Source organism: Alligator mississippiensis, chromosome 2, assembly GCF_030867095.1.
Source record: "Alligator mississippiensis isolate rAllMis1 chromosome 2, rAllMis1, whole genome shotgun sequence".
NCBI classification, from domain to species: Eukaryota; Metazoa; Chordata; order Crocodylia; family Alligatoridae; genus Alligator; species Alligator mississippiensis.
In genome coordinates, this window is record NC_081825.1 from 261,845,925 (window position 1) to 261,857,676 (window position 11,752).

At 45.8% G+C, this 11,752-nt stretch overlaps 1 protein-coding gene across 1 annotated transcript in view; it reads left to right on the plus strand.

Moving 5' to 3' along the window:
* The window catches only part of IFT43 (intraflagellar transport 43), a 73,047-nt gene extending 61,720 nt beyond the window's left edge, over positions 1-11,327 (plus strand). The window contains exons 6-9 of the mRNA XM_006268370.4: positions 7,205-7,277; positions 8,378-8,453; positions 10,069-10,131; positions 10,969-11,327. Of these exons, the coding sequence (XP_006268432.3) occupies positions 7,205-7,277; positions 8,378-8,453; positions 10,069-10,131; positions 10,969-11,079 (323 nt within the window). The 3' untranslated portion in view covers positions 11,080-11,327. The remainder of the gene's footprint in view (positions 1-7,204; positions 7,278-8,377; positions 8,454-10,068; positions 10,132-10,968) is intronic.
* The last annotated feature ends 425 nt before the right edge of the window (positions 11,328-11,752 follow it).

Sequence of the window (11,752 nt, forward strand, 5' to 3'; positions counted from 1 at the left end):
GCAAGTTTCCAGATGACATGAAACTGGGAAGGATTGTGAACACATTGGAGGAGGTAAGCACAGTTCAGAAGGATCTGAACAGATTGGGAAGTTGGGCTAGAGATAACAGGATGAAGTTCAGTGCAGACTAATGCAAGATACTACACCAGGGATGGGCAAAATGTGGCCCAGGGTTCTGGATGCAGTCTGCCAGGCCATCCTGTCTGGCCTGTGGTGCCCCTAAAAAATTTAGAAAATATTTATCTGCCCTGGGCTGCCTGTCATGCGGCTCTCGATGGCTTGCCAAAACTCCAGTAAGTGGCCCTCTGCCCAAAATAATTGCCCATCCCTGTACTACACCTTGGGAGAAATAATCAAATACACAAATACCAAATGGGGAACACCTGGTTGGATGACAGCTCCACAGAAAGGGACTTGGGAGTCTTGGTAGATCACAGATTCACTATGAGTCTGCAGTGTGAGACAGCTGCATAAAAGGTGAATACAGCTTTGGACTGCATCCACGGAAGCATTAGATGCAAGACATTGGAGGTGATAGTGCCTCTCTACTTGGCACTAGTTAGACCTCCTCTAGAGTATTGTGTTCTAAGCTTCACATTTAAAAAAAGGACATGGAGAAGTTAGAGAGGGTGCAGAGGCAGGCAACAAAGATGATCCAGGGCTTGGAAGGGGGCAAGCCATATGAGGAAAGGCATGTTCAGTTTGCGGAAAAGGTGCTTAAGTCGGGACATGATAGCAGTCTTCAGATATTTGAAGGACTGCCATGAAGAAGAGGAAAAGCAACTTTACTCACTCACTGCAGAGAGGAGAATACGGATCAGTGGCTTGAAGGTGCAGCAAAATAAATTTAGATTGGATATCTGGAAAAACTTCTTTCAGGTGAGAATACTGAAGCAGTGGAATAGACTGCCAAGAAAGTTTTGGACTCTCCATCACTGGAGGTATTCAAGAGGTTGGACAGCCACTGGTCGGGGGTGCTGTAGGCTTAGCTATGCCTATTTTCTACCATGGGTATTGTCCAAGCTTCTGGGCTTTGCTGGTTGCTCCTCCCTCCCCACATCCCCCATCTTTTTTCTGTTATATGTGTCAGGGTGTTTTTAAGCTTCCCCAGAGGCACTGGGTGTTGACTGCAGCTAAGGCTGGGGACTTCAGCTCAGGTGTGCTGATTCTCCTTCTAGGAACAAAGTTGGAGGTTCCCGGTTAGAGGCTCTTGCCCCTCTGCTCAGGGTCAGACCAATCGCCATATTTGGGGTCAGGAAGGAATTTTACCCCATGGTCCGATTGGTGTGAACTGTTAGGGTTCCCTTGATATTGAAGGGGCCTCATGGATCATCTAGTCCAGTCATCTGCTCCCTGACTAAGCCATCACAGCCAAGTGTCTGTCTAACCTGCTCTTGAAAACTTCTCAGGATGGAGATTCCAGAATTTTTCTAGGTTGCCTGTTCTACTTCTTGACCACCCTCATAGAAAAAAAAGTTCCTTTTAATCTCCAACCTAAATTGCCTCTGCTGCAACTTGAGTCCATGTCTCCTAGTCCTGTCCCCTATAGCCACAGAGAATAATCTATCTCCATAATCTCCCTTCAGGTGTTTGAAGGCTGTTATCAAATCCTTTCTCACTCGTCTCTTCTCCAAACTAAATAACCTAGTTCTTTCAGCAGTTCTTCACAAGTCATGTTTCCCAAGCCTAAAGTCATTTTTGTGTGTGCAGCATGGATTATTGTCATCTTTAATGTCTTTTATCTTTTCATAGTTTTATATAGCTACTATTCAAGCTCCCACTCTTGTGACCATGTGATCTGTCACCCTTCATCCTCATCCTCCTTCCATTGTTTCTGCTTTTCTCCACCTTGTATCTTGCTATAGCTTAGCTGCAAAGCTGTTTGAAGCAGGAACTGTTTGTTACCATGTGTATCCGGCCAGTATTTTGCTTAATGCAGCCCCAGTCAAACTGGGGCTATTGTGATACAACTGTTAATAAAATGACTTGATATTTGGCACTTATGCAGCTTTTTATAAGACTTCTAAGTTTGGTCCAGGAATCTGTACCTCACTTGTTAGCTCTCACTTGGGGCTGATGTCTGCTAGCCCATACAGATCTTACTTTGCAAACTTAGTTTCACTTGTCATCCCAGAGGAAGAACAGGCACCTTTTCCTTGGGAAACTTGAAATCAGCTGTAGAAAACTATTCTGTACTGGTCAACTAGCAGCATGGGACTCAAAAGCAATGTATTTTCCTCCTCTGTCGTGTATGATTTTGGGACCCAATCTCTTGCGTCTTTCTGGTCTGGGGAAACCAAAGAAAAGTTCTTTAAGTTCCTCCTTGACTCCTTTAACCAAATTCGGAGCTGCACAGCACCTGCTGAAGAAGGGCTCCATTTCCTTACCCTTCAGATCACTGGAAATGTGTGGGGAACCTTCAGGTTTTTTTTTCCTGACTTGATGCAGACACCTGCTTGTTTCTCTCTTTCTCCCCTTTTTTCTGTCTGCTAAAAATCTGCTGGAGTTCTTTTTTCTTTTATTCTCCCTTCCTAAACTGATTCAGCCAGAGGAGCCAGGTGCACTCCCACCAGGAAGGAGCATCGGGTGTAGTAGGTGCATTATCCATGGTAAAAGGGAGAAAGACTAGAGGAATTTGAGGGAAGACTTTCATGAGTTATGTAAAGGAGTCCAGGGAACCAGACTGAGAAAAGAGAAATGCCATATGGCTGATTTTTTTTCCTATTGTATTGTTTGATTTTGCTGTTTATTGGTAACTGGCATTTTATTGTAGTGCATATTGTAATTTTTTGTGTGCTAATTTCTGGCCTCTGAGATGAAGAGGATGAAAGAAGGGAGAGATTGCAGCTGCTGGAGCAGTTCTGTCTGAGCAGTAGCCTGGTTACCAAGGTCTCCACCCAGCTGCAAGGGTTTGTCTGCATTTTTTTGATTAAAATTGGCAGATTTTGGCTGAAGACAATCAAGAAGCCACCCTCCCAACTAACACCCTGTCCTGCATTATGTTATAGTGAATGGTTTTGTTTCCAGATATTGTGATGCTGCCCTTTGTTTTCCTTTAAAAACTAGATTCACTTTATAATGCAGTGACCCTATTGTATTGAAGTTGGTATGTTTGATATAATGTTTCTGTATTTCTATGCTGGGGTGCAGATACGAAGTCCTCTTAAACATGGAGATTCATCAGGAAGGCAGGGTAGATTTGCACATTATAGACTAAATAAATCAGAGATGTATAGGCAGGACTTGTACCACCTCTTTGAGTCAACTGAAGTCTCTGGGAGTCTTCCCATGGAATTCAGTGGGAGACCGAACTGGACCTTTGTTGGCCAGTCTGGCAGGTTCTGCTGTTTGTAAAACTCTTTGGGAACTTGAAGGGTCGAAGTTGCATCACTGACCTGGATCCTAAATGTCATCTGCAACAAAAGGGGATCAAGACATGCCAAAGGAATCCGAGAGAGAGGACCCAGTAAGAGCAGGAATCCAAGTAAGCAACAAACAGGGAAGTTCAGCTTGCAGTTTGCTGTCTTCAAGGGGGCAAATGGCTTTACTGTCCCTTGGAGACCACAGGGAAGAGTGAAGAAGCAGCTCACATTTGGTGCTCAGAAAAGGGCTGCTCTGTAGATGAGGGTAGAGATGTTCCTATGTACTCTTTCATTCATATCTATTATTTGCTAAGGAAGTTTTTTCCATTGGTATAACATTCAGCTCCACAGGCTTCCCAGATAGGGGGCATGTATTTGTGGAAGTATTTCTAGCAAAGCATAGAATTAACTTTAAAACTTCTCAAAAAGCCTTGAGCTCCCCTGAACCACAGGAGTGCACTTCAGAGAAACAGAGAAATTAGAGATCTGTGTCCCTCCTGGTCTGACTCTCCCCTCCCCTCTCATCTCCTCTTTTCATCCAGAGCTTTGCCCAGTCCTGCTTTCTGGTAACTCAGCCATGGGAGTCCCCCCCCCTCATGTGGGCTGTTAGAGTGGTCCTGCAAGTCCACTTTGTCTGTGACTCAACCTGACTTTTTCTCTGTTCAATGTCTTCTCCCTACTTGTAGGCTGACCTTCCCAACTCCCCCACCATTCCCTACTCTTTGAGTCAGCCACAACATCCTCCTCTCCTTGTTGGTCTTTTCCCCTTTTGTACAATGACTCAGTCCCCCATATCATCCCTCAGCTGACGGCAGCTCTTATAATTACCCCTCAAAGTCAATCTTGCCATTTACTGAAGTGCTTTTGTCCTTTTGTCCCTCAGTTGCACTTTGTCACAAGGTCAGCTAGTGGCCTATTGGGAAGAATCAGAGTAATGGCAGCTTCCAGTGCAAGAAAAGGCAGACTCTGTGTTGGGGGAAGTGACGGCCTTGTCTAAGACCATGACACTACTGTGTGGAATCTGACTGCAGCCTTCCTCAGTCTGGAGGCTGGATCAGACCCAGTCACTGCTGTTTCCCTTTAAAGGTCTTCAGGAAATTTGCTGTTGTCTGAAAGCTGCTCTATGGGCACCTGTTTGTTGGGCAGCTGGGGAGATGAATGGCGTAGTTCTGCTGAGGTCGTCCAAGCTGTCACTGCTTCTTGCCTTGGCCTGGCTCTCACAGCAGCCTCTGTCCTGCTCAGTCCTTTCACCAGGCAGCCAATTAGTGAGAAATCCCACTGTGTGGCTAGCTCCAAACAGCCACCTCGCCAAGGCCTGGGCTGACCCATGCCCTGCTGCAGATGGGCCAGTGCTGCCTCCTCTGCTGGAGGGCTGGGGAGCCTGTGGGGATGCTGAGTTGGATGGTAGGCAGGAGCAGTACCCTTTGGAGCTATGAGAGGCTGCAAACACTGACAAGAAGCAGGGGAAGGAGGGTTTCAGGAAGACTGTCTTGAGCCCCAAACTCCACAGGTGGGGCTGCCTCTCTAGCTCCTGAATATTCATCTCAGCCTGGGCTGCAAACTGGGCAGAAACAACCAACTGCTGAGATCCAACAGTATAATGGCAGCATTGCCGCTGGAGCCAGGAGCATCTTACTTGCTCCAGCCCCTAGAGGCATCTGTTTTATATAAGCTACTGGTGAATGTAAAACTTCCACAATGCTGAACCACCCAGTGCCCCCCTGCCTGAGGAATAAGGGCCACCAGAGCAGCCTTCCAGCTAGATTCTGAAGCCTTTAAAGAAGCACTGCACTGATTCACTTTGTCATGTGTTTGCGCCTCACCTAACCTCCTCCTGACGTGCTTCTGCACCACTCCAGGTGCTTGCCCAGAGCCCAGGCATCTGCCTAAGAGAAAGGCAGCTAATCTTCTGCAAGTCTCACTGTTCTAAGGGGGGGGGGAATCTTTACACCCAGACTTTTCTGCTCCCCTCTTTTTTACCCATTTCTTACCCCTTCCTCTTCCCTCCCAACTAGAGTATCCGTGACCATGGTCTGAAGAGTAGGCTGGAGACAAACTCATAGTTGGGATCCACTGCAGCAGGCTCTTACCTCTGAAATCCTAGAGGAATTCTGGAATTCTGCAAGGCCACCTTCAATCATTTCCTACTTCAGGCTTAAATAAGGCAAGGTGTCTCCTGCACAACTTGAGAAGGAAGGGTGGGACCCTAGGTTAGCAGGTCTTAGCAGGAAGTTTTCCATGACATTCAACTTGATCTCTTCTCCTTTTCTGGCCCCTCCCCATTCCATGCCTAGTAATGCAGCTGGGTATGCTCAGTCCTGGAGCATTTCAATGAGGTGCAGATCTCTTACCTCTCATTGGCTGTTCTCTAAATTGGGAGCTCTTGGAACCAGGGAAGGGCCTCATATGGAGTTGAACATGCAGTTAGCAGTGAGCAGTTCTGTTTTGTTGCCTGCTTCTCCACCCCTAGATGTGTCTCTTTGGTTTGCTGTTTGTTCAGAGGCATTTGGACCTGCTTCTTCTTGCATCTGTAGTGGGCATCTTGCACTTGGGCCTGTATCAAGATCCACAAAGCTCCTGGCATTACAAGTAATAAGTAAGCAACACCTTACTAGCGGGTCTGTTTTCTAGTGTCCTGGAGCCTCAAAAAAGGGAGCACTGAGAGGCAAATGGCCTGGGCATCTGAAAGCCAGGGCCATTTGGCATTGTGGGGCTGCTCTACACCTATGAGTTCTGGAATCTCATCACAGGCCTTCTCTGCTCTGTGGCAGGGACCCTAAATGGCCTAAGAGCCCCAGCTTGATCCAGGGTACTTGGGTCTTCCAGTCTCCTCTCTCCATAGAAGTAAGCCTGGAAGCCCTGGCATGATGGTTTACCCTGGTTCCCAGCCCTGAGACAGTCTGCATATCTGGCTGCCCTTCAGCCATGGATTCTGGAAACAGTCTCCCCAACAGCCAATCAAGAAAGTTTTTCTGGGTTGAGATGCAGTATTTGTGGAAAACATTTTAGGTGAAACACATTAATATTTTCAGATGAAACCCTGTTTTTGTTGGAAATTGTCCAACCAGTGTTATTTGCCAAGACCCCTAAGCTAAACTTCAATGGGAAATGGCATTTGGAGAAAGCAGTGACATCAGGACAGAGGAACTCTGGTAAGAGCCTGAAAGAGTATATATCAGTAACTGAGGGACTCTGTTGCTGAGTGAAGAAGAGTTAGACCCTAGAGGAGAGAAGCTCCAGGGATCAGAACTATATTTGCAGCCATGGGCAATACATGTCAAGAGAAACAGCATCTTGGAAAAGGGAATCCACTGTTAAACCTAAGGAACAGTCCTGTTTTAAATTTCAGGTTTGAATAAAACATATTCCTACTTCATTTAAACCACTGTTTTCCAAAGGAAATCTGGTATTTTTGTCTCTAATGAAATGGGAGACTGGGCTGAGCAAATAACAGCAGTTCTTATAGAAATCGAATTCTTCTCTTATAGGCTGAAGGCTAGTAGGCAGCAGATCCATCAGTGTGGCTTGACACAGATCAAACTGTGCAATCGTCAAGCTTCCGAATGCAGAATCCATAACTGTTTAAAATCTTCGTGAAAACAGCTTTGCTTCCCTCCATGGGAACAAAGGTTTCTGAGTTTTATTTTCTTGATTGTCTATTAAATGATATAGTTTTTAATCAGTGCAAAATGAATGTGCCAAAATTTTCCTACACTAAGGAGAAAGCTGTGAACATTTCCTTTCCATGGATTGTGAAGGCAGAGTCCTTCCTTCTCTCCTGTGTGGCAAAAGAACTTAACCTCCCCTGCTCTTCATGTGGCTTCCATCTTTTCCTATTGCAGATATTCCAGTGATACCTGACTTGGAGGAAGTGCAGGAAGAAGACCTTGCCATGCAAGTAGCAGCACCACCCAGGTAATAGCACAGGCATGCAGCCACAAGTCTGGAGTCACAGCACTAGTCAGCAGTGTTCTGCACAGTATAACATATGTCCCGTTCATCAGTATTTGATGCTATCCATTGCAATAGTGCAGCTCCAAGATGAATGGTACCAACTTGTTCTTTCCTGTTGCACAGAAGAAGAAATTGCAATGTGTCCTATAAACATGCAAAAAATGACATTAAAATTTCCTGGATGAGACTAAATTGAAATCTCAGGACAGAGAAAATGCCCCATGTAAGGTTGCTCTTTGTCTGTCTATGGTGGCATCTAATGCTTGGTGGGTAGTATTGGAATGCACAATATATTCATAATGTATTAATAATACACCATGTTCATACCCTCACTTTATGCTATGGAAACATCACTTGAGTGAGATGTGCCTCAACTCCTCTCCCTATGTATTGCATCTCCTTAGGGCAGTCATTCTCATTTGGGGTGCCACAAGGTCCCTTCAGGGGTGTTGCAGACACAGGCAATGTTGCTACCATGGCAGCCAGGTAAGACTAGCCTGTATGCAGGGTTGTGGTGCACACTCACTCCTGCTGCATTAGAGTTCTTTATAATCTGAAAGCAAGACAGGAGAGCTGGCTTGGGCAGTAACCCTTTCCAGTCTTCCCACCGCACCATGCTCCTCCATGAAACAAAGGCATGCAGAACAGTTCCACCTTCATACCCCTGTTTCTGGGAGGGATGTAGGACTGGGAAGGGCTACAGCCTGAGCCAGCTGTCTTGTCCTACTTTAGAGTTATTGGAGAGCTTTAATGCAGCAGGAGTGCATGGGCTGTCTGTGCAGCAGGTACGTGGGGAAGTTTTATGTGGACGCAGCAAAACCCAGCTGAGAAGCCATCAGCATCAACAGTGGCTCTCATCTGGGGATGCCACCATATTCCAAAAAGTGGTAGAGGATTACCTGGGTCTGAAAAGGTTGAGAGCCACTGCTGTATGGAGACATGTACATTCCAGCTGTGTGCACCTTGGCTCTCATCCATGTGCCACTACTCCCCAGAGAAGCTCAAGCTGCTCCCAGACTTAGCTTGTTCTGTTCCTTGCCCTGTCCCCCCTGCTTTTGCAGTATCCAGGTGAACAGAGTGCTGACCTACCGTGACCTGGACAATGACCTCATGAAGTACGCTGCCTTCCAGACCCTGGTGAGTATCCCTGTGTAATAGCTAGTATTACACATTCTGCAACTCTTTCCTACCTCCCCCACCCTCCTCCAGCAAAATAGTTTCAGTGCAGTCTATACACAACACCATCATCCAGGCAATACCCAAGACTACATAGTACCATTCTTCCCTGATGTGGGTAATTAATCATAGTTTGTACAGGTGAACACTAGTGAACAGATATCATTTCACCTATGTGGTATCTATCTAGTACTTAGGTGTCTAAGTGGTATCCTCTACCAGTCTGTTTTAGTCCCTGAAAACCCATTAACACAAAAATTGTGTAGATCTTCCCCGTTGCTCTTTTTTCAGTTAAGGCTAAAATGAAGGCATTACAGAAGTAAATTAGTTAATGGTTTTTCAGTGACTGAAACAGGGTGCAACAAAATCACACTTAGACACTTATGGGTTGCAACAGGTGGATTAGGTCCTATCCCTACATGTTGGGGTCCTGTTGTATCTCTGACACTGCAGTTATAAACATTCTGCTGGTTTCTTTGCTTGGTATCCACTTAGGAATCTTACATGGCTATTTATTATATCCTTGCATTTTTCATCCAACACCCACCTTTCAAAAACACATTCTCTACTTGTGTTTCAGCTAGCATTGCCCCTCTCATTGGGCCTTAGACACAGCACAGCTCCTTTCCCTCAGCCTGGACCATTTCAGATGTGGCTCCGTCAGTTATGCTCCTGGCATCTGAGCCACTTGCAGCTTGGCCTCACTGCTGGGTTACCGGTTTTGGGTGTAGATACCTTTTCCTAGCTGGAAAGAAGTGTCCAGAACAGTTCCTGAGAAGAATAATTGCCAAGGGCATTGGGCCATGATTGCCTCTCTGCTGTACAGATGAACAGTATTGCCAACTCCTTGAGTTCAAAAGTCATGAGTCAGAGCCCCCAAGTCAGGAGATTGGCTTAAAAATCATGAGGTATTCTGATTTTGATCTGTCTTCTTTTTTCTGAGCTCCCTCCCCTTTTCCACTCATGCAGATGTGACAAGAACAGTTGCCCTAAATCCAGCCCTAAATGCCCACAGATTGCATACGCAAAAGACAATGCCCTAGTCCCTTGAGAAACTATCAGATACCCCTGTTCCTCCCCTCTGTCTTTACTTGCTAGGTCCTTTAGCTGACCCCTGTCTCTAATTTGCAGGCGGAAGGGCCTTCCTTGGATCCTTACCTTCAATTGCTCCCAATTCCTGCCCTGTAATGAATGATGAGAGGTTTCATGCATGGTTTCTGTGCCTGGGCTCTGCCCCAACAAAGTTTGCTGCACAGTGGCCATTAGTGGCCAGAGGAGAAACTGCAGGCAGCTCCCTACAGTAGAGGTGCTCCCAATTCCCAAACCAAAGTAATCCTAACTCTGGTACTGGAATTGTGACTATTGCAAAACTGGGTTTTGTCTTGTATGCTCTCTTGCTGTCCCCCTGCACTGCCCATCCCCAAATGCCATCTGATAATCCTAAGAAGGCATTTGTCCCTCAGAGTAAGAGTTTGTCTTTGTCACTAGCAACATCTATTTCCACATCAAATGGGGTATCCGTTTGTTCCAAACCTAGCCTTCTGGAGTAAGACCAGGGTCTGTTATGCATTCACAGGATGGAGAAACTGACCTGAAGCTCCTCACCAAAGTTTTGGCTCCTGAACAGGAAGTACGAGAGGTGAGTCTTGTCCTGAGACAGCAACATTGGGAAATCGGCTGCTTGTGTAGGCCTCCCTTTCCCTGGAGGCCAGGGGTTGGTGCCAAGTTTGGGGTTTTGTCTGAATAGATAGAGTCTGAGGGATGTTCCCCATGGACAATTTAAGGGATTTCTGGAGCCCAGAATCTTTAGTCTGCCTGATGTAGCACCACCTCCGACTGGGCCCTCCCTCATGAAAAGCTAATAACAATAATTGCAGACTGGCTTACCACAGTGCAAGTTTCCTACAGAACCAATACTCCATTTGATTTTTGCCATCTACAAGACATAATTAGTGCCTGTTGGTACTGCACAGCAGTAATGAAGGGCAAAGACAGAGAGATGTGTTTGGGGAACCCAGACCTGGAGCAACAGGAGCCCCCTGTAGGTCACAATACAGGCACATCAGCACAATTGTGTGGGGGTTAGCACTGGACAGGAATAGCAGAGTTTCTGCAGGTCAGGATCAAGGGTGCATTGATCAAAATGTCTAGGACTGGGACATTTCACAGCCCTTCACTGCCATGCTTGGTTTAGTCTGTATCCTGCATACCTATTTAAATCCTTTTTTGGTGAATTTTAAAATTACAAAAACCTTGTCAAAATCATTTAACTGTGGTAGTAGGGACTGAAATCACATTTCTAGCCCTGGTAATAACAATTGTCTGTCTTCTCTCTGGATAGGGTGGTAGCCCTTCCACCTATTGCAGCTATACTGTAGGGCAGGTCAGCTGTCCAACCTGAATATTTAGCAGCATTTAAACATTGGTAAGTGTTACATGTAGCATGTCAGTATTTCTCTCTCTCGTCTTTTTGTAGGATGACATCTGCTGGGACTGGGACCATCTCTACACAGAGGTATCCTCAGAACTTGTGATGGAGTGGGACCTGGGGCAGTCTGAGAGGGAGGAGCCCCTCAGTCTGTCCTAGAACAGCAGAGTATTGGCTGTCTATCACTCCAGCCCTGCACCCTCCACTCCTGTATATAATTAGCACTTGTTATTTTTTATCAACTGTTTTTCTTTGAGGAAGTATTCCACATAAACAAGGTGAAAGCTTGATAGGGAAGTGAGCTTGAGAGGAGTCCTGTGTATTTTTTTTTAATATGAATATTTGCTTTCAAAATGCTAGAGTGAATAATTCCAAATGCAATAAAATCATTTATCTATGAATGGTCACTTCTGTTTCTTTCCCTCCTCATTCCAAAATACCTTACAAATTACTGCAAGGATCTCTTTCTCTAAGTGGGACCACTGTTTAGCAGCTATACTACACAGCAGGGTAAGTGAAAAAGGATATGGTTTCTAATCGAAAGCACAGGCAAAGTTTGGGATGACACAGGATGAATGCGCTCAAGACCCTAGGTGTTACCATCCAAGTCTCACAACAGGTGCCACAAATTGGCAGGACCTCAGTTATGTATCTTACTCTAGCAGCCCCATGCCCTTTAGCCTCATGATTGGAGTACAGCTATTCAGTAGCTCAGAGGGAAGAATATCACCTATTAAGCTGCCATTGTTATTTCTTGTAGTACCTGGCTGGTCCCATGAGGGATCCCAGCTAAGTATTGACCAGGCCTAACACTGCTTAGCTTGTGCAATCT